Below are 25,736 nucleotides of genomic sequence, written 5' to 3'. Positions count from 1 at the left end.
AAGCGAACACGATTATAAGCCCCCATATCAACAATTAGTACCGACAACCTCCAACAATATCCGATATAACAATATATAACTCTCAGTCCGGCCGGGAGGGATCATCCTGTAGTAAACAAACTGTAAAGCAGGAGCGGGTAAAGTGACGGCAGCACAGATGACACGATAGATCAGTCGTGAAATACTGACTATGTTCAGTATGACATACACACAAACAAACCAGAGTAAGCTGATATAGACGGACGGGATCCTGATCCCTATCCAGAGAGTCTTGTACATCGTTAGTGGTAAACTTACTAACGTTTATGCCCACACCTTCTGAATAAGGGAGTCATTATTGGGTCGGCGCCATGAGGCTCTGGTGTTAGCATTGGTTTGGTTGTTCGTGCTGGGTCTTCGCCATGTATCCCTGGTATGGGATGTACGCCTTGGGTCTGACAGAAGGCCCATATCATAAGCTTTTTGTCGAATGTCTCTACGATCCAGCAAAGGGGTAGGATCCGTGTTTCCGTCCTTGGCGAAGCGCCGGTCTTCAGGCTTAGCCAATCCAGCGGGGATATGGGGGCGTGCGTTATCGTACGCGCAGTAGACATGGCCTTCATACAGGTAATGGAGGTTATCACCCATGTACACTGTAATGTGTGGATCGTCTTCAGAGATTGTTTTTTGGATCTGTCCTTGCGCGGTGCGGGTGATTTTACGCGTGGTCCCATGGTCATATTTCCTATAGTTCGGAATCGCACTGGTTAGCAGTGTCTTCTGGCTGTAAGTGGGGGATGTTAGATGGCATACCGAATCCAAAGCCTCGTCGTGCCCATCTTGTAGCATGCCTGACGGCATGTCTTCTCGATACCAACTACTCGCCCTGCAGGTGAGTCGTCCGGCTCTGATATCCACGAGATCTAAACGCCGCCCATAATCAGTTCGTCGGCTATTTTCGAGTATGGATATTCTGATTAAATATGTCGAACATACCTCCGGATCCTCAAGTGTTCCCTTCCCAACCTTTCTGTAAACGGTAAGCGATTCAAGGCGGGCGACAGCGCGTGCGTATCCGTCTGCGCGCATGGGAATCTCCGTCTGGGCATCCTTTTTCTGCTCCCATTTGAAAATAAATTCATCCAGCTGAATCTTGATCTCCTTTGGGGTCTGCCCTGTATTACGAGGTGCCTGGTACTTTGGAATAGGTGTCGACCCTCGGGATCGTGACCGCGTGTGAGAGGCAGGGTAGGGCTCAACGCGCAACTTTACCTCTCTTGCAGGACTCAGCCGTTTGTCGCTTTTTCTCCATGTCGTGTCAACCTTTAGCTGCTGCGGGGGCTTTCTGGGCGGCTCGATGATCTCTCCCTCTTCGATATCGATATAGGGGTCGAAGCGTGCCATTTCGGAGAGCTATATCAGCGTGTTGTTTATCAGTATACAGCTATATTAGACAATATGAGCAGTTCTGGGAGACATCAATGTTGGCCTTTCTACGGAGCTCGAAGTTTGGAAAAAAGAATTAAGCAGGGCTATATACTGGGTTTATGCACTATGGTTTGGGCCCCCTGCTTTGTATGTTAGATAACAAAAAGATGTTACATTTGAGGGCTGTTTGATGCTCCGTACCATGGCTACCTTCAAAGAACTAGAGCGATGAGACTAACGCCCCTTGTATAGGAAGGATTTTGATCACCTAGGCATGGCGAAGTCACGTCCAGTGCGAGATTCTGGTACTGGTTGTCTCAGTGTGCTTTCTCTATTGGAGGCGACGGTTGTAGCGAGGCTCAAAACATTGTCTTATCCAGCAATAATAGCAATATCCCCAAGACGCAGTACTCTTCACCGCGCAGCCATTTCCGAAGATAACCGTCCCATAATGAGAGCGTTTCTCTCACGCATTTCTGGTAGTCAGTGGATATAATTAGAGAGTAGTTTTAGGGCCCACTAGGAGAGTAAATTGTACCGTGGGTCATGGAAACAGTCATAGGAGATTCTCGAACCCTTCTACCATTCGTTAGAAGTAGATTTGGATTTGATGGATGCATTGGCTTGCAGACCGTTCGCATTAACCGGTGACTATTTTTGGAGGCTTTGAGGACGAGTTTAACAAACAGATGAACAAAGCCACACACGTGAGGTCAGTCAAAATATAAAGGACTTTACTAGACGTCTACTGGTGTTTGTTTGTTCCAGGTTTATGGGTGGTGTAAACGCTTCATTGTTACGTTGTCCGTATAACGACAAAGAGTCTGGATTTTGGGCGCTTCATTATTTCAGCTCGCCATAACCCGTGTACATAAAAAGAGCTGAATCCTTAGCTGACAGCCCTTTTGGATACTTTGCAATTTTGCTTTTAATATCTAAACGGGTGTGCTATTATAACGTTATATCTGACCTACAAATAAGCCCCTGCCTGACTTGAGTATCTAACAACGTTCGAACAACCATGTCCAACATATCTCACGAGGATTGTTCTGAGCAGATCCAACAGGGTATGGATCGTTTGCAAAATCTGCAAGAGCAGACTGAGGGTTTGATCATTCAGACAGAGGAGGCAGATTATATTGTGTATGAAGACGCTCTCTTTGCTCAAAGCGAGCCCGCTGGGACGAGCCTTACTGGCGTCCTTGGAGTCGACATGCGCGACGAACACGCACGACGCTGCGTGGAGGACATTTCAGATATGATTGATCAACAAGAGCACTCCAGGCCTAGAGTGTCTGCACCTGAACCCACTAAGGCCGCCGTTCCCGACTCTAGTGACGATGACCTAGACGACTACTCTTCCGGGGACGACAGCGATCTAGAAGACCTCGCCGACAGCGAGGAGTGCGATCCAGGAACCATCAATTGGAACTTTGTTCGAGCTGGCGAAGATGGGTACGGTGTTTACGGTCCATGTGAACGAGTGGAAAACGAGTGGGACTACCTCCGTGGTGGACACCATCCTGTACGTATCACGGACTGTTTCGACGGTCCAATGGGGCAATACAGGGTCATCAACAAGCTCGGCAGTGGGGGATATGGAAATGTATGGCTCTGCCGTGTCAGGCACCGCCGGCCAACGGAATATGTCGCCTTGAAGATTCTCGTCGCCCGTGGTTCCGGTGAGGACGGCAGGGAGCTATCCAATGTTCGCCGCTTGCAGGAATTGGCCAAAACAGTCCCGGAGATCGAGAAGTATTGCCTTCTTCCATTGGATAAGCTCAAACTCGAGGGTCCGAACGGCACACACCAGTGTTTTGTGTATCCAGTTGCTGGGTCGCAGGTAGAAGAAATCTGGAATATCGTGGCCGAGCCCCATGAGTACCTGCGCAGTCTGTCGCGTCAGGCTGTGGAGGCTATGGCTTTACTGCACCGGAATGGAATATGCCATGGAGGTTAGTGATCTATATACTCCAAGGCCCTGTCACAGCTATTTCGCATACTAACTTATCTTGTAGACTTTCGCCCCGCCAACATTCTTCTTCGCCTCGATGGCCTAAATGGCCTGCCAGAGAAGCAAGTCAATACGGGATTGGGCCTGGATACCGTCCGGATAGTGAGATTTGAAGACTTCGACGAGTCCTCAAATCCGCCCCCATACCTGGTCAAGGCAGCCTATCTCGACCATGAATTCCATTCCGCCTTCGCAACCGGCGATATCTGCGTGGTAGACTTTGGAGAATGCTTCGAGACCTCAAATCCACCAGACAGGGGAGCAATTCCCTTCGCATACGCTTCGCCAGAGCTTGCCCTAGGAGAAGCCAGCACGCCTGCTAGCGACATCTGGGCGCTCGCCGCGACAATATTCGAGATCCGGTTTGGGAGAGACCTGTTCAAGGTGGAGGCAATTCGTTTCAGAATGGACGATGAGATACATGTCATCGGGAGTGACGCCAAACCAAGCTACATTTTCTCAATGGTCAGGCAATGCGGACGATTCACTGAGCCGTTGTGGTCACAATGGTCTGAACATTGGATAACGCTACAACAAATTTTCGACAACTCGCTCGAGGACGATGAGAGTACCGTTGATGGAGCTGCACTACGACGGGACACCATTCAGAGTAGGGTTAATGGGATTATCGCCCATGTTATCAACCCAGGTGACAAGACACAGGGGTGGCGTACCGCAGTCGATACCGAAGAGAAGGAGCTTTTCGAGGATCTTCTGTTTAAGATGACCGAGGGCGATCCGGCTAAGAGGTTGTCGATTGAGGAGGTTCTTCGACACCCTTGGTGCTCTTATACGGGAGGCAAGTCTGCGGTGGCTCAAGACGACATTCCCGTCAACGCTTCTGAATCCCCCGTGATTGGTAGTCCTGGATCCGCTCAAGCTGACAAGCCCCAAACAGACATGGCTAATGGGCCAGAAATGGAGGATATCAGTATGCTTGACGCACAGGAAAAAGGTGATCCCGCAGTTGATGTCCACCCAGGTCAACCATCCAAGAGTACTACAGCTCAGTCTGCGGAATGCAAACTGCCTAGTCCGACAGAAGAGAGCAAGCCTCTCTCTGAAAGTACTGGGTCTCAATTGCAGCTGAATGTGGTGCAGTATGGAATGCTGGCTGTTTCAACGTGGATTCGGACCACAGTGGGCAAGGCGTTTAAATCTGTGGCTCGGTAGTCAAAGCCGATAAGACATAATATTATAGGTTAATAAGCTCGCACTGATTAAAATAATATATCATCTCAATTTACTCCTTTTATTGATGGATAGAATGCCGTAGTCTTGTATATTTTTGCGCTGAAGGGGAAATTTACACAAAAGATGTGACCGCAAGGGATATCAACTAACGCTGGTATGAGTTATAAATCCGAGACACGCGCATTTCATTAATTACAGTCTAATTCGTAATGTCGGTGCAGTATGACTGTTCAGCCCCGATTGATTTACTGCGTAGCGTACAGTCGTAAAGACACCTCAGGCTTCAATATCACGTGCACTGGGATCAACAATCAACAAGGAGGGAGAACTTGCTGCATCTTCCTCCAACCAACCGGGTTTTCGCCTCATCGTACCCTTGTTATTCCATAGAGACTGATCCTTTCTTAAAATGCAGCCCTCTTCGCCGAGGGATGAGACTTTGGTCAACGAAGATGAAAACGCAATCCTACTGCCTCAATCTGGGTCGGAGTACGAGCATGGGGACGAGGAGCCGGTTACCCAACGCCGCCACTTAGGACCCGTATCGACAACCTTTTTGATGTAAGATTTGATTCCAGCATACTCGATTGGGTTGCTGACTTGCTTAGCACCAATCGCATGATTGGAACTGCGATCTTCTCGACACCGTCCGCCATTGCCGAGAGCGTCGGGAGTGCAGGCGCCGCTTTGGCTCTCTGGGTCGCGGGCTTGATCCTCGCGTACTGTGGCCTCTTCATATGGATTGAGCTTGGTTCTCTCATGCCTCGGAGTGGAGGTGAGAAGGTGTACTTGGAGGCCGCGTACCCGAAGCCCAGAATGCTTGTGACCACGGTGTTTGCTGTTCATGTTATCTTTTTGGGGTTTACAGGCGAGTTTCGTACTGCAACTGATAATTGGATGATGAGACTGACTGACAAGCAGGTATTGGCAGCGTTGTGGTGGCCGAGAATGTTCTCCTTGCTGTGAACGGCTCGGCAAGTGACTGGGTCAAGAGAGGGCTCGCCATAGGAGTTCTCGCGGTCATCGCCACGATACACATCAAGTCTTGTGATATCGGAGTCAAAATTATGGTAAGAACAGCCTTCGAACAGTGAGACCGTACTGACAACATAGTAGAATGTTTTGGCTTCGGTGAAAATCCTTATTCTTTTCCTCATCATCCTTTCCGGGCTGCGCGCCCTTGGAGGTGATCTACCAGAAATTCCCCATCCAGCCAGTAGTTTAGCGAACCCCTTCGCCGGGTCTTCATCCGACATATCAGACTATACTAATGCCTTGTTCAAGATACTGGCGACGTACCAAGGCTGGTCTAATGCGGCATATGTGCTTGACGAAGTCCACAACCCTCGCAAGGTCCTGAAAATCGCAGGTATGGTGGGCGTTGGGACTGTTGGACTTCTCTACAGCTTGACCAACATCTCTTACTTTATTGTTGCGACCCCGGAAGAAATCAGCAAGACGGGGGTCACAGTGGTCGCGTTGTTAATCGGTAAGGTGTTTGGAAACACAATGCTCTGGTTGACAGCAACACTAGCGGCGTTATCGTCATTCGGAAGCTTGATGACAGCATCATTTTCAATGTCGCGAGTGGTGCGAGAATTTGCGAAGGAAGGATTAGTCCCATATTCTCGCTTTTTTGCTGCCAGTACGCCGTCTGGGTCGCCGTCCGCAGCGTTCCTTCTTGTTTTTTTCTCGTCAGCAGTAATGATTTTGTTCATTCCATTTGGTCAGTCCACTTTCCTCTCAGTACTTCACTGTACTAACTATACTAGGCGAGGTATATAACTTTCTACTCGATGTCGGACAGTACGCCATCGCAATAATCAACGTCCTGGTTATTATCGGACTGTTTATTATCCGTAGACAGCCAACCACCCAGCCCACTTTTCGCGCTTGGAACTCGATTGTGTATTTATTTTTCGCCTCGCAGATCTTCCTGTTGGTCACTCCATTCGTCCCTGCGACGTTGGACAAGGGAAAAGCGCTGCCACCTTGGCTCTATTCCGTGGTGGCCATCCTCGTACTTTCAGGGGCCGGTATTTACTGGTTAGTGTCATGGGTAATCCTTCCCAGACGTGGAAAGTTTGTCTGGACTGCTCGAAAGTCGATTCTCTCCGATGGATCATCGGTGGTGTCGTGGGACAAGGTGAAAGTAAGCTGAGCGGCCGAACAACCTCCCACAATCCCCGAGCTCTCCTCTACCTGCGACTGTAATACCAGTCTAGCCATTTTAGCATGGTGTGGGACAGAGGATTGAAAACAGTCTGCACTGCGCTATCCACCCAGTGTTTGGCTTGCTTGAAGTTCGTTTATTCGACACAGCCCAACCAAGGACCTCAGCCAATACCATCAATGCCGCATACGGTGGCAGGCCCCTTCTGCAGTAGTGGCGCTTGCGATCCCGCGTCTTTAATATGGCCGGCGGGCTGTGATTGACCGACTGAAGCCAGTTCTGTGTAAGCGTGTAGGGATACAGCCAAGCCACTTGGATGAAATAGTGTCGAGCTTCCCCGGCTTCTCCGCACTTTTCATAGACTCATTTGCATTGAATTCCGTCCAATTCCCCTCCACCGCAAAGGTTTCCAAAATCGTGCAGCCTCCGATCGCTCTGTCCGCACGTATCCTCCCCAGCACCGTGATGAGGCCGCTGGCATTCTTTACCGCGTGTGCTGCATCGCACATCCTGAATCCAAAGCTAACAGATCGCGCCGGGAGATCTCTGGGTCCGTCATCACAGAACCCACACCAAAAAACAATGCTTCTCGCGCCACCCCGCACCCAAGACGAAGAAATTCGCCATTGAATAGGCTTGGCATCGCGAGCTAAATGGCTGCGCACTCGTTTCAGCCTCTTCACGGATACATGGGGTTGCAAAATGTAACTGCCGAGGGTCGCCCAAGAACAGCCTTGCAGCGCACGGGGCTGGAATGCAGACACTCCAATATCCCAGCCCCTGCGAAGTGAATTCTCGAAATGTCGGCAATGCAAATCTATTGGTGGATCTGCCATGTAAAGTAGTATCCGTGCCTTTCGGGCTTCAGACAATTAGCTAGTGCCGCAAGTCTGTCGCGGAGTCTAAACCATCACGCCAAGGGCGCCAACGACGAGCCTTGGTCAGCTTTCTGTCTATCACGACGTTTGTTCGGTGGATGACCCTTCTCCGGCGAATTTCGACACCGTATGGAAAGGAAACGAAGTGCCAAACTGTCTGTTGCTGGCTTGCATCTACGCATGGGGACAGCATGTCCAGCCCTACAATGATCGCCTGGAGCAACAGATATGCAGCAATTCCTTTTAAACCAGGAACGGGCAACTTGAAGTTCGATCATGGGCCGATCGTCGCTCGAGACCTGTGAGACCTGTGATCGTCAGCATCCTCGGCCGCACACCTTAGTATACGGGGTACCCCAGGATATCGAACTTATAACCCGCTGCCAACGAGGAATTGGCGTTATGCGATCGATATTGTCCTGGTCGACCGTGCAAGAAATTCCGGATCAAGCCCGCCCGTGGCGCCCTAATATCGTGAAGAACCCAAGCCATTGTGCTCATCTTGCGGGGAAAGGGGACGTGACAGGGATCTCTGCAACTAAACATCCAACCACCCCTGCTTCATCTTCGTCCCATCTGAGCTATCTGGCTGAGGCACATGTCCAGGGCATTCGGCATAAGATAGGAGATACGATCGACCGAGGCTGCCCTTTTCAGTCACCATGTTCTGCGAGACATAAAAGAGACATAAAAAGGGCCAAACTCCCACCTTTTCAAGACCATCAATCTCACCAGCCCCAATATACACTCCAGGTTAACAATTCTACTCAATACTATCCAAAATGAAGCTTGCATCTGGCCTCCTCACCCTCACCCTCGCCTTCAGCGCCTTCGCTGAACCCATCCCCAAGCAGAAGCGCGCCCTTTCCGACTACACCGGCGTCTTCGATAAGATCAGCACCCAAGTCGCTGCAGTCTCCGACAGCGTCGCCTCCTACGTCGGCGGCTCAGCCCCCGGAACCGATGTGCAGGATGCCGCGAACACCCTCGTCGACGTGATCAACGAAGGGGCCACCAGCGTTGGTGGCTTCGACGACCTCAGCAACTCCGACGCCCTCGCGTTGGTCTCGCCTATCCAGACCCTCACCGATGACGTGGGCGCCCTTGTCGATGCCGTGATCGATGCCAAACCCAACTTCGATGAGGATGGGCTTTCGGCTGATGTTCTCTCCTCGCTGCAGGCGCAGAAGACGGCTGCTGAGTCGCTCCGGGATGCTATTACTCCTAAGGTTCCCGATGCCCTGCAAGATATTGCTGCTGAGTTGGCGGAGGGTATTGTTACTGAGATTAACCGTGGCATTACTGCCTATTCTTGATCGAGCGTGCGAATTGTCTCGGGAAGGGAAATATGGCAGTTGGGTCGCTTAAGAGTTGGGTATGTTCTGCCGCTGGTCACGAAGTAGTCGCTCGTTATGATTTATACGGATAGGATTATATGTTTGATGATTTCATCATTTTTGATCGAGATTTAGGACACAATACAAGTACTCCGAGACTCGATAACAATCAGATATCACTTAGAATATCTGTAACCCCCGGCTGTAAACTCTCCAACCTCCTACACAACTGCTCCCAGACATACTCCCTCCTCTTCACACCATCATCACTAGTCACAAATGGAGCATAGGGCTTCAACTCCGCCGACCGGAAATATCCACCATGGCTCTCCGGTCCACGCGATGCCGCCATGACGATAAGCCTCGATCCTTCTTCCGCGGATCGGGCAAAGAGCGCCTCAAATGTTTTGAAAAACAGCCTAAACGTACCGGACATTTCGCCAGGAAGATTTGTCTTGCAGAAGCATGGGTCGACGGAGTTGATCACGATCGAGGCTGGGACTTTTGATTTTTCGACGAGTTGTGATAGTTGGGTTATCCCATATAAAAGGAGGAGTTTTGAAAGATTGTACCTGATTAGTACTCCACGTTAGCTGCGAAGTCATCTACACTATTTGTATAGTTGAACCGTGTATGTGAGGACATACTGATTCATCATCTGCGGGATATTGTCCCTTTGTCCAAACCACGCAAAGAGATCATGATCATCCCCATGCTCCTCTGGATAAGTCGCAACGTCGAACAGCGCTGACCCAACGAACGTCATATGCGGTGTTGTCTTGTATACCCTCGCTGTCTCCTTCAGCCTCGGTATAAGTTGCACCGCGAGCAGGAACGTCCCGAGGACATTCACCGCGATCGTGCGTTCAGTCCCATAAGATACGGTGTAATCCATAGTCTGGATACCGGCATTATTGATCACGATATCTAACCTTGGGAGGTTATTGACCTTGTCCACGAATGTCTTCACAGACTCAAGAGACTCAAGGTCAAGCTGCCATACTTCCAGGATATCTGGACTGCAGTTCACGGTGGATTGGATCTCGGTCGCGGCCTTTTCGCCTTTGGGTATGCTGCGGCAGCCGAGGATTATCCTTGTAGCTCCGAGACGGGCGATGTGCTTTGCGGTTTCTTTGCCCAGGCCGGAACTTGCGCCGGTGATTAGGATGGTTTTGGAGGTGAAGGGGGTTGTTGGGACGGGGATTTGGAGCAACAGCTGTGTGTAGAAGAAGTTGGCGAGGGATGGCATGTTCTTGGTTTGGTTTGATAGGAGCTTATGATATTCTACGCTCTCATACATGGTCGGGATATTTATATGGCTTGTCGGTGATAACTGCAGTGTCAGCAACTCCATGGAGCGTTCGTTTATCGCCGTCATGTCCGCGGACATAAGCACGAGTTCCAAAACCCGGGTCTGATATGGAGCTGATTTTGGCTAAATATTGACCAAACACAGTCGTGGGAATATTATTACTTTGGTTGTTTTTGTTTTGCCTTAAGGTAGGCAGTGTGGCCTTATATGACGAGGGCTTTACATCATAGTGGTAGATCGGACCGAAAACTTCTAAATGCACCATGGCATCGTCTTCTACCATTTGAAACCTGATATCCAAGCACAATATCATATCGCTTTCCTGCAAGAGAATATGTCATCCGATATGATGAAAGCCGTCGTTGTCGAGAAGTATGGAGCAGTTGAGAATCTAGTACCCCGAACAGTCCCCAACCCAGGGGAACCAAAGGGTCGCGATTTATTGATAAAGTATACATCCAACCCAATAAACAAGATTAATTTCATTACGCTAATCTTCGTATTACGACAGAGTAGAAGCCTGCTCGGTGAATCCTATAGACGTGAAAGTCCGCGCTGGCAAGTACGATGACTATCCAGGTACGCATCCCACTCAATAACCCAATGAGCAAGAGACAATATTAACCATAATGATATAGACTACTACGCCCGTGTCCCGGGCCAATACCAAATCTGCGGGTACGACGGCGCAGGCACCGTATTGAAGGCCGGGCCCGACTGCTCATCCTTCCACGAAGGCGACCAAGTCTTCTACTCCGGCAGTCCAGTCCGGCACGGCTCGAACGCCGAGTTCCAGCTCGTAGACGAGCGCTCTGTCGGACATAAACCGCAGTCCCTGGATATGGGCGAGGCGGCTGCCATGCCGCTGACGTATGTCACTGCGTACCAGGCGCTTGTGGAGCAGCTGAAGATTGCAAAGGGGGAGCAGGCGGCTGTGTTCATTATTAATGGGGCCGGTGGTGTTGGGGCTGTGGCGAGCCAGATTGCGAGATGGGTTCTTGAGTTGCCCGTTGTTGTTACGACTGCGTCGAGGGATGAGAGTGTGCGGTTTACGAAGAGGATGGGGGCGACGCATGTTTTGAATCATAGGGAGGATTTGGTGAGGCAGATGCAGGATTTGAAGCTTGATGTTCCGGTGAAGTATGTATTGCTCGAAGTATTGGGTGGGTGCATGATGGCTTACCATGTGGCAGATATATATTCATCACGCATACAACGGATGAGTATATGGATACTTGCGCTCGGATTTGTGCGCCGTTCGGTAAAGTCTGTTCGATTGTGCAAGGACAAGCCAAGATGTACGGCACAGAGTTTATGGCAAAGTCTCTGTCTTTTATATGGTGTTTGATCGGCACCAATCCTGTCTATGGAGTGGATGTAGAGTCTCACCATCGGATTCTGGAAGAGCTACGCGGGCTACTGGACTCGGGGAAAATACAATGCCATCTGACCAAGCGACTCGGCCTGACTCTGGATGGTATTCGCGAGGCCCATAGATTGACGGAGAAAGGGGGAAATATTGGGAAAACTGTTATTACGCGTGGCGATGCAGGTGGTGCTGAGCTGTTCATGTAGTTTGGATAGGGCTACCAAAGGCTACAATAGTTGGGAATGTGTCTGAGTGGACGACGCGGACGCTAAGGTACGGCCCAAGAAATCAATTCGAGAACAATTTAATAAGTATTAAACATGTAAGGAGATTAGAAGGCATGTCCTAAAACATAAGAAAGATATAAAACAGAAGCGTACGCATGAATATGAGGGACAAAGAATGTAGAAAATGGTGGTACAGAATTAGCGAAGCCTGGATATCAACTGCGCAATATCATCCGGACTATCCTCCATAGGATAGTGTCCAGCATTGGGGAGCCAGATCCCATTCGGGGCCCAATCAACCATACCGTTCTTGCCAACAACACGCACCAGAACATCCTTATAATCCTTCAGGAGTGGGTCCCGCGCTCCAAAGGCAACTAGTGTTTTCAGCTTGCTCCCCATGTGCCCATTTAGATCCTCCTCGTGTGTCCTCTTCCAGTAGGATCTGACGAAATCATCCCGCTCCGATAGAAGTGCCAGCGCGTTCAGGTCACTAAAGTTCCTAGTGCCTAATATAGCTTCGCACAACTTCCATCCCTGTGTCTCACGAAGGCCCCTGAGAACAAAGTGTGGGATGCCAGGGGCATAGCGTGAAAAGCGCTCAACGCTGGATCTGGTGGCGGCGGGCAGATCCTGATACGGAGCTTCGTAGCACTCAACATCTCGCTCGGAGATATGCGGCGATATGAAGCGGGTGATGGTGGATTGAGAGACATAGCCGTCGAGGACGGCCGTCATGAGAAACCAGACTGCATGGAGCAGGTGGCAGTGGATACTGATTTCACGAGGGCGCGGAGGCAGGAAGGAGTTGATGAGGAAAAGGCTGCTGAACGACGAGGAGGGCAGATAAGGGATGGTTGAAAGTGCCACGCATCTACGGTACTGTCAATCAGCAGCGGAAGGTGGTAACTACCTGGCCAAGGTACTGGATAGGTATAGAGGAGCCATGGAGGGCTAAAATGATGTTTGCTTACCCGCCCCAGTGGTGTGCTACCAAGATAGCATTATCAAGGTTAACGTGGCTGGCAAACGCAGTCAACGTCCGCATATGCAACTCGAATGTCATAGCATCTCGTTGAACAGGCTTGTCGCTCAGTCCATGGCCGAGCCAATCCAGAGCAAAGAGCTCGTGGCCTTCGAATTGCAGTTTTGCCATAACCTAGTAGTAGATATCAGGACTCCGTCGAAAGACTTTATCCTAACTAGAAAGAGAATGGAAATAGTAGAAGACAACAGACCTTTCTCCACATATAACTCCAGCCCCGATTCCCATGTAGAAATACGATGGGTCTTTTCCTCGCATGGCTGCCATTCCCTACACCGTTCGCAGTCGGCATTAGATGAATGTATCTCACTCTTGCACCACAGACAACAAACTCGTCGACATTGTCATGCCACGGAACCCCGTTTATCCACATTTGCCCAGATAGGTTGACCCGAATAACTTCTTGCTCTGGGAATATATACTTCCCTTCCAGCTGGAGCTGAGCCTGCACCGCGCCCTGCCGCCTGTATGCTTCCGTCTCTCCGATAAGCCTATTCCACCGCGAAACAAGACAGCGGAAGTTTCTGGGAATGGTTGGGAGACGACGATATAGTTGTTGCAGAATATAGACAGGAAGGAGAATGCAGACTGCGTAGAATCGACACATAGTAAAAGACAGAAGGAAGGCGCTTATGGATTCGTATATTGCCTGGACTCCCTTCCATATCAACGCGATCCATTGCTGTCTGCCGTAGGTTTTCGTAGCTTGAAGGACTCCGTTCCATCGTAAAACAAGGGAAAGACCATTTTTGCGAACAGTTGCAAAAATCCGAGACAGGTCTTGTAGAACGTAAGTAGGAATAAGCAAGCAAACCGCACGGATGCGGTCTTTAGAAGGGAAAAGGAATATGCCTAGGAGTTTATGTACTGCTTGCACAAATGCAACGACCTGTGCCACGGACTGCCATAGCCATCGGATAGAGTAGAGGATTTCCAAGTCGTCAGGTCGTTCTCGTTCTGAACTGAAGCTCAGGGCTGGTGATTCGGTTTGCGTCCAGGTCATTTTGCACCTTGAGCTTGGTTACCTCTCAGCAAGCATGGGTGGTCACCTCGTGGTAGATAGTGGAATAAACATTACTTATAGAAGTATGCGAAGGGGAATTAGTGGTATCTGTCCCTCGCCCTCCCCCTGTTTGGTGGCTTATCGAGTATTCTACGCGCAAAACCGTATTCCTAAAGGCACCATCAAGGGGCATGCCTTTGAGGATAGGCCCGATAACGACCGCGCGTTATCATGCCGGTCTATGAGATCTACTCGCATTTATCTCTGGTCTCGATACGTTGTGCCAATCATGGATGTTCCGGTAGCCCTAGTAACAAAGCAGCACTGTATGCCATTGCCAGTCTGTACTAATACAAGGAAATGACTTGTTACAATATAGATTTAATTAAACTGTGTTGTTTTATTAGAGCAGCTGAATTTATTTCATCGTGAGAGGAACGTGTTCAAAGTGTCAAGGTGCCTGTTTATGTTGTTGTTCCCCTTAATGCCTCGCAAGTCTCGGCATACCACGCAAAACTATAACCGATGAATTCCAATTAACAGTAAAAGCGGCAATAGAAATAACGAGAACTTAGTATCATCCGACATGACATGTCATAAAGGATCGGATTGACGTGCTAAAGGGATATTCGTTTGATGTGATGGTTGAAGCTGTTTCCAGTACCTGGAATGACCGCCTGCTATCGCACGCTAATTAAAATGAAAGAATGTCATAGCACCTTCTACACGACAAGCACTATATATGTATGTGCAATCCCGGAGCTCGTGTGGTATGGAGCTGTAAGGGGCCTTGGCTGCACGCAGAATGCAAGATAAACACTGCCGATTCAGTGGAACAGCGCCGGAGCCGAGCTTATGCCGACCGACTGGAGGATTGCCCGATGAAGACTGAAATGGAGCAAAAGAGAGTTAAGCTTCTGGAGGGAGGGAAGGATCGAGGAATAAACTCTGTGGTTGTGCAATTGCAACTTAATTCAAGGGCGCGGCTCCCACTCGGCCACCCCCAGCGCCATATTTAGAATATCCCTAGTAAACTACCAGCCAAGCAGACCAGGACGGGACGTCAGACCGGAAACGGAAAGGCACCAAGGACAAAAGGAATGGAACAGGGCGCTAAGACATGACAGGGCCCACAGGGGTGCTGCCAGCGTCCACCACCCAGATCCGCATCCGGAGAACCAGCACGGGCCCCTGATCATCGCCTGTCAACGTTTCAACGGCTGTGGGGTGAAGGGATCCGATATTACAGATGCCAGGCCCTGGAAGTGCCGGGTTTTTAGTTTTTACTTCTCACACCTGGGAGCTGCCCGTAGCGTGGCGTTTCAGCCCTTCCCCCCGTTTTCAATCTCTTTTCTCTTCCCTCATTCCATGCCCTTCATTGGCGTTTTATACTTTCATCTTCTATGCCCGGTCTCGTCTTTGACGATAGGAGAAATTCTCATGGATAGCAGACTTAAGCTTCCAATTTCGTTGTAATCACTTCGCCTCCTGTCAGAATTCGGCCGTTTTGACTGCTAAAATGCTGCTCTACGATCCTTGTCCGCTGGTCATCTCATTTAACTTCTAGCACATGGTATCCCTAGTACGGAAGCATCTAGAGAAGTTGGGCAATCAATTTTATAAAATCCTCAATGCCATTGGGCATCTGGGTGGTTACTACTCGTTCTTCTGCAGCCTACGAACGAACAAAAGAATACGACACAATTGGGCTGACCTGTGGAACTGTTATACTGCTGCCACCTACCTTTTGCACGTTATATGTCCCTCGTTGACAATTTCTTCCTTTACTACAATATGTTTTCCATTCCCTGCCAGCGGGAGCCAGTCTACGATAGCTCGGCATATATTATGGTCCAGAGCTATCCGTACTTCTCGCCAACCAAAGCGCGGAGTCCCATCGCGCAGAGATATGCCCTGGAGCACCCAGGCGAGCTGATAGCCAAGGTGTGTGCATATTCATATTTGTTGGATGACCAGAATTCAACTATATCGAACAATTCTACGGCACCACCATCTGCCTCCCAGCCAGACCCAGTGGTTATCACGCAAGATCTTCCTCCTCCTTACGAAGCCTGCGTATCGTCCAGCAGACCCAAATCACAGGAGGTACAAATGTTGAAATGTCGAACAAAGTTACGAACACCAGCCGCAGACGATATTTCAGTGGAAGAGAAGCCTTCAAGACATGTCGACTATCTATCGCATGGGTGGAGTGAACAGGATCTCCGAGAATCCTGGCGATATGTCCGCTTCCACAGAGACAAATATGAAAATAGTGCTAGACTAGAAAATGCTGCCTGGAGAGCATGGGCTAAATTGAGAGACAATTTGGGTACTGTCTCCCCGGTTGCGCTGAACTGGTAAGTCTAGCACCTCTGTTATTATCATCGCAGCTAATGAAGTACCAGGCTGAAAGAGTCTGATGATACATTTCTATATGGGCCGCTCAGAACCTCCCATATACAAGAGAAACCGGTGAAGGCTTCACCCCCTGCAAGCTATTGTCGGTCGCGCAAAAGCTGCCGCAGCCCTAAGTCAATTTTGAAAAAGAGGACTGTGTCTGAGACTATCCTACAACAATCTCCATGTCCACAAGTGGCCGGAATGAGCGCTACTCCGAAGGTATCACCAGCTGAGCGTTCTCGCCACCCTTCAAGACGCCCTACCCAGCAGCCGGAACCTAGGCCAATTATACATAAACTGTACGACCTGGTGAAACCTGCCCACGGCAGCCAATTGGCAACCAAAACACCAGCTTCTGGCACCGGCCTGCGCAGCGGAAAGCGCCGGATCCGTTTCAATCAAGAGGTCCTGCAATGCATCGCCATTACAAACGACGGGACAGAAGAAGGAGTAGAGAAAGAATGCCTGGAGTTCGGAGACGAGCTATCCTGGGATAAATCCTACACCGTGAAACTGGGGGGCTCAAGTGGTGGTAATAAAACGATTGCTCCGCTGCCTTCTACTACGCTCAAACATCATGGTGATGCCCCGGATCTGCAGCATTCAACTGCTACTTGTTGGTCGTGGAAAAGGTACATCCCAATGTATTAACCATGACCGCGCCCGCTGTCGACGGTTAGCCTATATCATAACTATGTACTTAATTTTTAATCTTAATACATATACCTATACTTGCACATATTTTATCTCTCGTATTGACGCGATCAGCATGATTGGTAGTGTATACACCACTGTACTACGTAGTAATGTCCTCTGCTGAACCTAAATGTGATGGAACTCGCAAGGCTAACCCTATGGATTCCTATTCTTTAGATTATGTGACACGGTGTTTTCTGGAAAACTATTGGATAAAACCATCTACCAAAAAAGGGTGGATGTTTACGGATCAGTAATGCTAGCAAACTCTAGGGCTGAGAAAATGTCGGCCGCCAGCAGCCCTCATTGCCGACGACACTGTAAATGAAAGAATACTAGCCAACAAATTAGAATTCTCCATAAAAATGAGTTAATATGTTTGATATGCTTAATATTCCCCACAGTGAATGCCACACTCAATATTGACACTGGATGTTCTCCACACAGACCCGGCGGCAGTCCTGGCACATTCCAACAGCGCCACAAAACCAAAAGCCCCCCTGTTGTGCTACCATACTTCAATTAAATGACCTTGGGGGTTTGATTTGTCACATTCCGGAAACCCGAGGTTCGGGAAAGGCCAAAAATGGTAAACAAAACAACAGCGTGTTGACACATAGCAAGCATTTAAGCGCGTTTTATATCCGCTGGTCATGGGGCATGTCAACAATATCACCAGCTCTTCTCACATATTATGCGACGCCAATTATTATGGACAAGAACCTGAAGTCAAATGACCGTCAGCCTCTCACGGGGGTTGAGGGTAACTTGGTACGAGACACCGCGCTGAACGTGCAAAGTGCAAGCAATGCATTCCTTCGCGCGCGCCACTTTGGTTTTTTTTTTGCCACTTCTAACACCGTCTAGAACACTGCTGTGGACGCTCCTCTCCCTATGAAACTATCCGAAGCGCAACATCCACTGACTCCGTTACGGAGGTCAGGGACGGCATCGGCATTGCGAGCGGATATACTCCGGACTCCAGAGAACAAACTTAAAAGCTCGGATGCCGCCGGCAAAGTGCCAAAGCGTCGCCCATTGAACTTGCGACGTCTGCGACTCCCAGACTTACCTCGCCGGGCCTTGTTCGTGGAGAGCCCCTGTTCGCGCCATCCCGCCATACACAAGAGAACCGATTACAAGGACGGCAGTTTCGCTGCCAAGGTTGCAAAGAAACTCCGATTTGAGACAACTACTACTCGAACCAGAGTCCCTGGCTGGAAGAAATACATGCGAAAGCAGGGAGAAATGAAAAGGAAGGACCGAGTTGGAAGTGCGGCTCTCCTGCTAGAACCAGTGGATTTTGGCTATGATCCAGCTGAGGACAGTGACAGGGAATTCGGTTTATACGACTTTATGAACCAGGTTACGGGGATACATGCCTAATTTTATTATGTATGTTGCGGTGCGAATACGGTTAGGTTGAGTGCGAGTGTTTACGTGATTTATGTGTATTTATTGGCTGGACTTAATTTACTTTTAATTAATTGATCTTCATGAAACAATACAGCGCATCACTCTTTGTATAGATATGTCACTGGGAGACGTTGATTGGCTCCCGCTCTGCGTTGTTATTCTATGTAAATCGTTGACCGCGATGAAGCCAGCTTTACCCTGGTCCAACGGTTTATCTTCAGATTCTCGCCCGTTTCATACCAGTCATCACCAGTCACTGCGGTCAGCATGTCTCGTAAACCCAGCGTCCTATTCGTCTGCATCCACAACGCAGGCCGCTCTCAGATGGCCGCCGGCTACCTCACCCACCTCGCCGGAGCCACGATAGAAGTACGCTCCGCTGGCTCCGCCCCAGCAGACTCTGTCAATCCTGCGGTAATCGACGCTATGCGCGAGGAAGGCATCGACCTGGCAAGCCAGAAACCGAAGATCCTCACCGAAGATGCAGTGCGTCTCAGCGATGTCGTTATCACCATGGGCTGCGGCGATGCCTGTCCTGTTTTCCCCGGGAAGAGATATCTTAACTGGGAACTTCAGGATCCAGCTGGGCAGGGACTGGATGCGATACGTCCGATCCGGGATGAAATCCGCCGTCGCGTGGAGGGGCTTATTGCTGAGTTGGAGGGAAGTGCTTGAGCGTTTTCGGGTGAAACTGTATGCGGGCCTATTCCCTTAATGTTCCAGTGCTAACGGTTCGGTAACGAAAAGCTGGGTAGGCTTTCCAAAGATTCTGAAGCATTAGAATGAGGTTGATGGTGACCAAGGACATGGTCTATTAGCAGGCGGTCCGTGTTGTCTTGAAATCAGCGTGTATAGTGTTCAAGTATATAAAGTATATATCGATGCTTTTTAGAACCTGTAACAGTGTAAGGTAGCTTACATGCGGGTATCAATGAACGGCTTGACCCACAGTTCTCGTCCTTGATATTCTGCACAACTTCTATGTTGAAAATATTACCCGCCAATCAGCGTCCAGCAGTGACATGCATCCTCATTCTCTCGCCCACCCGGCGACCAAGTTTCTTACCACGATGACCCGTCAGTCTTACAAATTAACACCATATACTTTGACTTGCGCCGCATTGGAACAACTCGCAAAGCCGTGCTAATGTGGCTTTCTCTCGGGAGAGCGTTACCGTTCAAGCATATACCTCGCAGCAGTTCACGATTTTCCCGATACATACACGCAACAAGTATCAGGACAATGACCGCTGCAAACAACCTATCAGCGTCAAGCGAGTTTCATGGGGTAGAAAGCATCCAATCGTTGGCACTCCCGGAGACAGAGGACGACATCCAAGTACGCCAGCAATACCGCCCATTCCTCCTTACCGACAATGCGGACGACTGGGTCAGCAAGCTGGAATTAACGACAGTCCTGGACTTAGCGGCCAAAGACCTGGCTCTCACGAATCGCCGCCTGAAAGTCTTGGTTCTCTACGGTAGTCTGCGCCGACGCTCCTACTCCCGTCTCGTGGCGTTCGAAGCTGCCCGTATCCTCTTCCGCCTGGGATGCGATGTCCGGGTGTTTAATCCCGAGGGCCTACCGGTGAAGAACGACACCGACCAGGACCATCACAAGGTCCAGGAACTGCGGAGCCTCAGTGCGTGGAGCGAGGGCCATGTTTGGATTTCGCCAGAGCAGCATGGGAATCTAGTACGTTAATCACTTTCCGCATCCTATTTGATAAAAATTTACGTACTAACGCGCCGGGTGCCAGACCGCAGCATTCAAGAACCAGATCGACTGGATCCCACTCAGCACAGGGAGCGTCCGGCCAACGCAGGGCCGTACTCTAGCCATCGGACAAGTCTGCGGCGGATCGCAGTCCTTCAATGCCGTGAACTCGCTGCGGATCCTTGGGCGGTGGATGCGCATGTTCACCATTCCTAACCAGTCGTCGATTCCGCAGGCTTATACGCATTTCCCGGATGAGGGGAAGCCGGGGGATCAGCGGCTCAAGGCGAGTGGGAATCGGGATCGCTTGGTGGATTGTATGGAGGAGTTTGTGAAGTATACGATTCTGATGCGGCCGCATATAGATGCCTTTGGGGATCGGTTTAGTGAGAGGGAAGAAAAGAGGGTGAAAGCGGCAAAGGCTGCTAGTACGTAGTGTTAAGAATAGGTTACCGATATAGACAAATAGACATGTACTAAAAGAATGTACCTTGCTGCTGACTAACTGGATTGGCAATGAGGGGTCACTGTCATATCGCCGCTCGATGCAAGCTGTATACTCGTATTCCTCCCATCACTCACCCACGAAGTAAAGATATACGCCATGCCACGACCGAAACGCAAGACCAAGGCAACCCCCAAGCCAACATCATTTCGAAGCTGTTAATGACAAACAACCAGGCCGAGGACCTCGCCAGGGTACGGCGTAACCAGCGTAAATCACGAGAACGTAAGAAAGAACGTGTTCTGCAACTAGAGCGACGAGTTGAGCAGCTCGAGGCAGCAGCGACTGAATTCTCACAGCAGAGTCTAGAACATGAGAATCGCGCATTAAGGGGGTTACTAGAGTCAGTTGGGTTTGATGAAGTGTCGTTGACTGGGTATCTCCAGAGCACTGCGAGCAGGACTCAGGATCAACCGGGTCCGGCTTCTACTTCTACTTCTGCTTCCGATGTTCAGCCGTTTATGCTTGCTTCAGGCTTGTCCGACATGCAGTTTATGGACTTGGAGGTTGGGATGTCCACCTTATCACTTCTGGAGCTCCTGCACTAATACGGCTATACTAATCCTGGATGTTTAGATCCCCGGTATAACGGGTGACGAGATTACCCTGCTAGAATCTGTATCCTCCACAGAGCTGGCCCTCGGGCATGCTGTACCAGCCCAGTCTATCCCACCGAGCAGCGAGAATTTTCAGTTCAATTCGCCCTGGTCGCTCCCAATGGATCCAGGACCGAATATATGGGAAAGCGAGATTTTAGCTAATTTCGACGCTCGCCTATCTATAAGAGAAGACCTGGCTGGAACGGTTCGAAACATGGACAGGGTAACAGGCTCAACCGCAGGGTCGGTGGACAGTGAGACGACATTATGCAGCATTGCGTTCCATCTTATCGTCCAATGCAACAGAGCAGGGAGGAATGTGCTGGAGCTGGAGACGAGGCTGCGAGGTGGCTATAGGACACCGGCTCTTCCGGGAGAGGGATGTCGAGTGGATAACAGGACCCTTCTGGCGGTGCTTGCTGAGCTTGTGTGATAGTAGGACGGAATAATATACCTGTGGCCCCATTTTTCGTTGATAAATGCGTCATGGTGGTTCCAATGACCGTATGTATCTCTTTGCCACGTACAATCGATACGACCTGTGGGGCCAGTACGTGGCGGCTTCCGCACCATGACCATAAGTGGTTGTAGTTTAGTTGACCAGAGCTACAATATCTGGCATGTCACCATTTTAAGAATATAGTATGCTAAAGATAGACCAATAGCTGCTGTCATAAACGGTGACATACCAGTTATGCAGTCGCCCAATCAGCAACGGAACCTGGGCATGACATAAGCCAAGACACTGCCAATGCATAACATAAAGAGCATAAATAGCCCAGGTACCGCTTGATCTCCGACCCTCTTCCCCTCCAGGCTCTCACTGTCAACTTCCCCTTCCTCCGTACCATTGAAAATACGCTACTAGCTCAAAATGAACCAAGACGTCTATAACAACGTCCAAGCCCGATACGGCGGCATAGCCAAAGACACCAACCCATCCACCCAACAGGACGCAGACGACAAGATCGCGCAGGCTTTCGGATACAGCGCGGACGACCTGTCCTCGCTTCCCGAGAAAGCGAACCTCGGCGTCAGCTGTGGGAATCCAACAGCGTTTGCCAGCATCAAGCCGGTATGGTTGTGCGCCCCATTACTACCGTTATTACGTTGCTGACTATGAGCCAGGGAGAAACGATTGTGGATTTGGGCAGCGGCGGCGGTATTGATGTCCTGCTTGCTGCTCGCAAGGTCGGCGATCAGGGGAGGGCTATTGGGGTTGATATGACGGAGGTGGTCACTCCATTCCATCTGTATCCTACTACTGCTGCTAATACATTACACCCGACAGGATATGATAAACCTCGCGCGCAAGAACGCAAAGTCCGCCGGACTGACGAATGCCGAGTTCATCAAGTCCACCATCACATCGATTCCGCTCGCGGACTCCAGCGTCGACTGTATAATCAGTAACTGCGTCATTAACCTTGTTCCTAAAGAAGACAAGCCCGCTGTATTTACGGAGATGGCGCGAATCTTGAAGCCCGGCGGGAGAGTTGCTATTAGCGATATCCTGGCGAGAAAACAACTGTCGCAGGATATACTGGGTGATATGGCGCTCTATGTGGGTTGCGTTTCGGGTGCGAGTCTGGTGGCTGAGTATGAAGCGTGGCTAGCACAGGCGGGGTTTACAGGTGAGTTTTCGTCTTCTATTACATATTGGAAGGGTATTAATGCGATACTAATCGTTTTTGCTATGATACAGGTGTTTTGATCGTGGATACAAAGGCCGATATCAATGTCTACAAAGAGGGTTCTGTTGCCTCCGGAGGTGGCAGTTGCTGCGGCTCTGGTAAGGACTCTGTCAGAATACCGGCTGCGAAGTTTGCAGATGTCGATTTCAATGAGTGGGTTGGTAAGTTATTTGTTCCTCTGCGTGATGTAGTTTCCGAGACGGAGTCCTAACCAGTGGTCTAGGTTCATTCCAGATTTATGCCGTCAAAGCTGGTGGTTGGTAGAAGGCGTGCGGCGGTGTCATAGGGTTTAAATCCTCATACTATTCTTTAAATGATGTACACCACTATACATAACAATCAAGCACTCAACAACTTCCCCGCCTTCCACAACAGCGTCAAACAACTAACATTCCCAATCCACCAACAAACACCCCTCAGCTGGCTCAACAGCGGCCTCTCAACAGAAACATAAACAACCGCATAGGCAAGTCTAGCAAGCGTATAAACCGTAACCGCCCGATTCATCACCACCTTATCCACGCCGGCCACAGTCGCAAGTCCCACCCCCGCAACGAGTAATGTGTAGTTCTCGACTGCGTTTGCATGCGCGCTCTCGTTCCGCTTCAGCATGTTGAGTGTTTTCTGGCTGATTTTGCCTTCGCGCACTGCGGCGTCGCCATATTTCGCTAGGTCTTCTCGGGGCGAGACATTGTGGTCTAGGCCGTAGATCTGCTTTAGGGTTCGAGAGGAGAGGAGGCCGTATGCGAAGACGAAATTGAAGATTAGGGCTGCTGGGCCGTAGTGGGGGATTGTGGTGGCCGAACTGCCAGAGAGGCCGAGGGCGGCTGAAGCGGACATGGTGGTTCTATTCGAGGTACAGTAATCAGAGGTAAAATGGGAAGAACAAACTTGCATTAATGAATGGCGCGAGGGCTTATTTATGTCTGGCGCATTCCGGGCGCAATCGGGTCGGGTTCCGGCCACGGAATTGGATGAATCTACGCTGCTTAGTGCTTACATACCAGGGATGTATGGTCATACAGCCTGAGCAGACCCGTGTCTTTCACAACGTCCAATATTAAAACCCCCGTGCCTGATGCTGGAGATATGCAGGCTGGTCTGGATCGTACCCAACCAGACAGTTCACCGTCTCATTTCCCTCGCCGCTGTCGTTGATTTCACTCCCAGTCGGGCTCTGCCACTTGCCAGTGAGCTTGATATACCCGTCCAGAGCACCGTTCAAGCGGTGGCCAATCTCAAGAGCCTTAGCTGCTCGAGAATGAGAGTAATATGTCAACAACGACTGAGCTTCTTCCCGCTGACCAGCATCGATTAAGCCCTGTGCGGCCTTCTCAACCCACCGGTAAACCTGCTCTCGAGACTCCGACTCAAACCCATTCAACACCTCCGTAACAAGCGGGAGATACTGGTTCGGCGCGGAGCACATATAGTACAGCACGCGCTTGAACACGCGGCCCGCAAACTCCGACGCCTCCTGCAGCTGGTAATCAGGATTCAGGAAGCTGCTCGACGCCCCCGTCGTCAGGTATCTGTGCTCCCCGAATTCAGGCGGGATGGACTGCACGCCCAACCACCAGGGGACGAAAGGTGCAGAGACAGAGCCCGTCGGCGCAATCCAGATCCGAAGCATGTCTGCGTCTACGCCAGGACTTAGTGTAAGGACCTGTCCGTACCCGGATTCGTCGTCCGAGATGCGGTGGTCGCGGACCCGCGCCATGAGGTCTTCTTCTGTGACGGGGGCCATTGCCAATGTAGCGTTTTCCAAGGCCGCCTGGGACATGTACTTGTATCCGCCGTCGCGGGCTTTATACCGGGGATCCTGGGGCCCGTAGATGTCGAAGATGTTGAATGGCTTGCCGGAGGTCTTATTCCACCAGCCCTGCTCGACGGCAAAGGAGACGATATTGTCGGAGCCCATGTAGTCAGGACTGTTCTGGAAATCAACGGGGAAATCCTCGATATACCCCGGATAAAGCACTTTAACCTCATCAGGACCCAGACGCTGCGCAGCCCAAAGACCCTTCCCCCCAGCCATCTCCCAGACAACCCAGCCCTCATTATAATCAGCAATAAGATGCGAGTTCCCACCGTAAGTCGCCTCTCCATACTTCTTGATCATATCCCCAATAATCTGCACCCCTTCTCTAGCCGTCTTCGCCCGTTCCATCACCACCCTGGCAAGGTCACTATACTGCAGTCCGCGCTGCGGATCAGGCGTCATCTCCAGCAATTCATCCCTGTTATCCGCCCAAACATCCCTAACCCCAACCCCAAACTCATTAACCCCGCCATTCGTCAGTGGCGGCGGCAACCCCTCGAAATCCGTATACTCCATGCTCAGATACCGGTATGTATGGTTCACCTGCGGGATCTGGATCAGTTCGCCCGGGTAGATCGCGTCCTGCGTCACCCCGACGGTGATTGTGCTGTTGGGCGGGTGGTTGCGCGCGGGGAACAGTTGCAGCCAGTGGCTGGAGACTTCTTCGCCTGTGCCTCCGATCATGGTGGCCCCGCTGGCTGTGAGGTTTTTGCCGACGTAGAAGGCGTAGCTTGCTGTTGTTCCTTGGGATAGGGCCAGGAATACGGCCGCGAGGGCCGGTGTATGGCGGAGCATTTTGGCGTTGGTCCGCGTGTGGAATGGCAGGCGAGCAGCTGTAATGGCAATGACAAAAGAACAGGGAAAGGAAATTATTTTGGTTTAATGGTTCGAATTATTTAATTTAACTAACTGTCCTACTCCAATT

At 50.4% G+C, this 25,736-nt stretch overlaps 17 protein-coding genes across 17 annotated transcripts; 11 read left to right on the top strand and 6 right to left on the bottom strand.

The window, feature by feature from the left end:
* Positions 1-209: 209 nt before the first annotated feature.
* On the bottom strand, positions 210-1,383 carry ASPSYDRAFT_1171492 (uncharacterized protein; the record flags this gene model as incomplete). Its single annotated transcript, XM_040840257.1, has 1 exon — positions 210-1,383. The coding sequence occupies one exon, from the start codon at positions 1,381-1,383 to the stop codon at positions 304-306; it is 1,080 nt and encodes a 359-aa protein (XP_040704223.1). The 3' UTR covers positions 210-303.
* A 1,045-nt stretch (positions 1,384-2,428) lies between these two features.
* On the top strand, positions 2,429-4,594 carry ASPSYDRAFT_28958 (uncharacterized protein; the record flags this gene model as incomplete). Its single annotated transcript, XM_040844580.1, has 2 exons — positions 2,429-3,362; positions 3,426-4,594. The coding sequence occupies 2 exons, from the start codon at positions 2,429-2,431 to the stop codon at positions 4,592-4,594; spliced, it is 2,103 nt and encodes a 700-aa protein (XP_040704222.1).
* Positions 4,595-5,024: 430 nt separating this feature from the next.
* On the top strand, positions 5,025-6,776 carry ASPSYDRAFT_55990 (APC family permease; the record flags this gene model as incomplete). The annotated part of the gene is made up of 5 exons (XM_040849132.1): positions 5,025-5,176; positions 5,224-5,483; positions 5,537-5,685; positions 5,732-6,341; positions 6,388-6,776. 5 exons carry the CDS (start codon positions 5,025-5,027, stop codon positions 6,774-6,776), a joined length of 1,560 nt encoding a protein of 519 aa, XP_040704221.1.
* Positions 6,777-6,900: 124 nt separating this feature from the next.
* ASPSYDRAFT_731445 (uncharacterized protein) lies at positions 6,901-8,036 on the bottom strand. The gene has a single exon (XM_040850697.1). It carries the CDS (start codon positions 7,622-7,624, stop codon positions 7,025-7,027), a length of 600 nt encoding a protein of 199 aa, XP_040704220.1. The 5' UTR covers positions 7,625-8,036; the 3' UTR covers positions 6,901-7,024.
* Positions 7,784-8,558, top strand: ASPSYDRAFT_731490 (uncharacterized protein). Its single transcript, XM_040850698.1, has one exon. It carries the CDS (start codon positions 7,943-7,945, stop codon positions 8,450-8,452), a length of 510 nt encoding a protein of 169 aa, XP_040704219.1. The 5' UTR covers positions 7,784-7,942; the 3' UTR covers positions 8,453-8,558.
* ASPSYDRAFT_148173 (cell wall mannoprotein 1 family protein) lies at positions 8,449-8,982 on the top strand (the record flags this gene model as incomplete). The annotated part of the gene is made up of 1 exon (XM_040841787.1): positions 8,449-8,982. The coding sequence occupies one exon, from the start codon at positions 8,449-8,451 to the stop codon at positions 8,980-8,982; it is 534 nt and encodes a 177-aa protein (XP_040704218.1).
* Positions 8,983-9,121: 139 nt separating this feature from the next.
* Positions 9,122-10,356, bottom strand: ASPSYDRAFT_42140 (uncharacterized protein). The gene is made up of 2 exons (XM_040846417.1): positions 9,651-10,356; positions 9,122-9,575 (listed from the first exon to the last, which is right to left on the bottom strand). The coding sequence occupies exons 1-2, from the start codon at positions 10,301-10,303 to the stop codon at positions 9,173-9,175; spliced, it is 1,056 nt and encodes a 351-aa protein (XP_040704217.1). The 5' UTR covers positions 10,304-10,356; the 3' UTR covers positions 9,122-9,172.
* A 305-nt stretch (positions 10,357-10,661) lies between these two features.
* Positions 10,662-11,890, top strand: ASPSYDRAFT_55987 (zinc-binding alcohol dehydrogenase family protein; the record flags this gene model as incomplete). Its single annotated transcript, XM_040849131.1, has 4 exons — positions 10,662-10,765; positions 10,827-10,894; positions 10,954-11,455; positions 11,509-11,890. 4 exons carry the CDS (start codon positions 10,662-10,664, stop codon positions 11,888-11,890), a joined length of 1,056 nt encoding a protein of 351 aa, XP_040704216.1.
* Positions 11,891-11,986: 96 nt separating this feature from the next.
* Positions 11,987-13,590, bottom strand: ASPSYDRAFT_172995 (uncharacterized protein). The gene is made up of 3 exons (XM_040843430.1): positions 13,150-13,590; positions 12,886-13,070; positions 11,987-12,785 (listed from the first exon to the last, which is right to left on the bottom strand). The coding sequence occupies exons 1-3, from the start codon at positions 13,561-13,563 to the stop codon at positions 12,110-12,112; spliced, it is 1,275 nt and encodes a 424-aa protein (XP_040704215.1). The 5' UTR covers positions 13,564-13,590; the 3' UTR covers positions 11,987-12,109.
* Positions 13,591-15,646: 2,056 nt separating this feature from the next.
* On the top strand, positions 15,647-17,044 carry ASPSYDRAFT_42137 (GATA-like domain-containing protein). Its single transcript, XM_040846416.1, has 2 exons — positions 15,647-16,319; positions 16,368-17,044. The coding sequence occupies exons 1-2, from the start codon at positions 15,754-15,756 to the stop codon at positions 17,011-17,013; spliced, it is 1,212 nt and encodes a 403-aa protein (XP_040704214.1). The 5' UTR covers positions 15,647-15,753; the 3' UTR covers positions 17,014-17,044.
* A 660-nt stretch (positions 17,045-17,704) lies between these two features.
* ASPSYDRAFT_66354 (uncharacterized protein) lies at positions 17,705-18,570 on the top strand. The gene is made up of 2 exons (XM_040850359.1): positions 17,705-17,829; positions 17,926-18,570. Exons 1-2 carry the CDS (start codon positions 17,719-17,721, stop codon positions 18,442-18,444), a joined length of 630 nt encoding a protein of 209 aa, XP_040704213.1. The 5' UTR covers positions 17,705-17,718; the 3' UTR covers positions 18,445-18,570.
* A 120-nt stretch (positions 18,571-18,690) lies between these two features.
* ASPSYDRAFT_66353 (arsenate reductase ArsC) lies at positions 18,691-19,484 on the top strand. Its single transcript, XM_040850358.1, has 2 exons — positions 18,691-19,167; positions 19,222-19,484. Exon 1 carries the CDS (start codon positions 18,742-18,744, stop codon positions 19,147-19,149), a length of 408 nt encoding a protein of 135 aa, XP_040704212.1. The 5' UTR covers positions 18,691-18,741; the 3' UTR covers positions 19,150-19,167; positions 19,222-19,484.
* Positions 19,485-19,564: 80 nt separating this feature from the next.
* On the top strand, positions 19,565-20,693 carry ASPSYDRAFT_76902 (uncharacterized protein). Its single transcript, XM_040850876.1, has 2 exons — positions 19,565-20,170; positions 20,235-20,693. Exons 1-2 carry the CDS (start codon positions 19,622-19,624, stop codon positions 20,625-20,627), a joined length of 942 nt encoding a protein of 313 aa, XP_040704211.1. The 5' UTR covers positions 19,565-19,621; the 3' UTR covers positions 20,628-20,693.
* A 73-nt stretch (positions 20,694-20,766) lies between these two features.
* ASPSYDRAFT_731387 (bZIP transcription factor) lies at positions 20,767-21,329 on the top strand. Its single transcript, XM_040850696.1, has one exon. It carries the CDS (start codon positions 20,858-20,860, stop codon positions 21,242-21,244), a length of 387 nt encoding a protein of 128 aa, XP_040704210.1. The 5' UTR covers positions 20,767-20,857; the 3' UTR covers positions 21,245-21,329.
* An 840-nt stretch (positions 21,330-22,169) lies between these two features.
* ASPSYDRAFT_86992 (uncharacterized protein) lies at positions 22,170-23,253 on the top strand (the record flags this gene model as incomplete). The annotated part of the gene is made up of 5 exons (XM_040851762.1): positions 22,170-22,370; positions 22,424-22,528; positions 22,587-22,929; positions 23,001-23,150; positions 23,213-23,253. The coding sequence occupies 5 exons, from the start codon at positions 22,170-22,172 to the stop codon at positions 23,251-23,253; spliced, it is 840 nt and encodes a 279-aa protein (XP_040704209.1).
* Positions 23,254-23,328: 75 nt separating this feature from the next.
* Positions 23,329-23,829, bottom strand: ASPSYDRAFT_147993 (MAPEG family protein; the record flags this gene model as incomplete). The annotated part of the gene is made up of 1 exon (XM_040841767.1): positions 23,329-23,829. One exon carries the CDS (start codon positions 23,827-23,829, stop codon positions 23,329-23,331), a length of 501 nt encoding a protein of 166 aa, XP_040704208.1.
* Positions 23,830-24,049: 220 nt separating this feature from the next.
* Positions 24,050-25,606, bottom strand: ASPSYDRAFT_146375 (uncharacterized protein; the record flags this gene model as incomplete). The annotated part of the gene is made up of 1 exon (XM_040841619.1): positions 24,050-25,606. The coding sequence occupies one exon, from the start codon at positions 25,604-25,606 to the stop codon at positions 24,050-24,052; it is 1,557 nt and encodes a 518-aa protein (XP_040704207.1).
* Positions 25,607-25,736: the final 130 nt, after the last annotated feature.

Source organism: Aspergillus sydowii (assembly GCF_001890705.1).
Source record: "Aspergillus sydowii CBS 593.65 unplaced genomic scaffold ASPSYscaffold_3, whole genome shotgun sequence".
Classification (NCBI taxonomy): Eukaryota; Fungi; Ascomycota; class Eurotiomycetes; order Eurotiales; family Aspergillaceae; genus Aspergillus; species Aspergillus sydowii.
The sequence above is the reverse complement of the archived record's forward strand: the minus strand, read 5'-3'. Positions and strand labels throughout refer to the sequence as shown.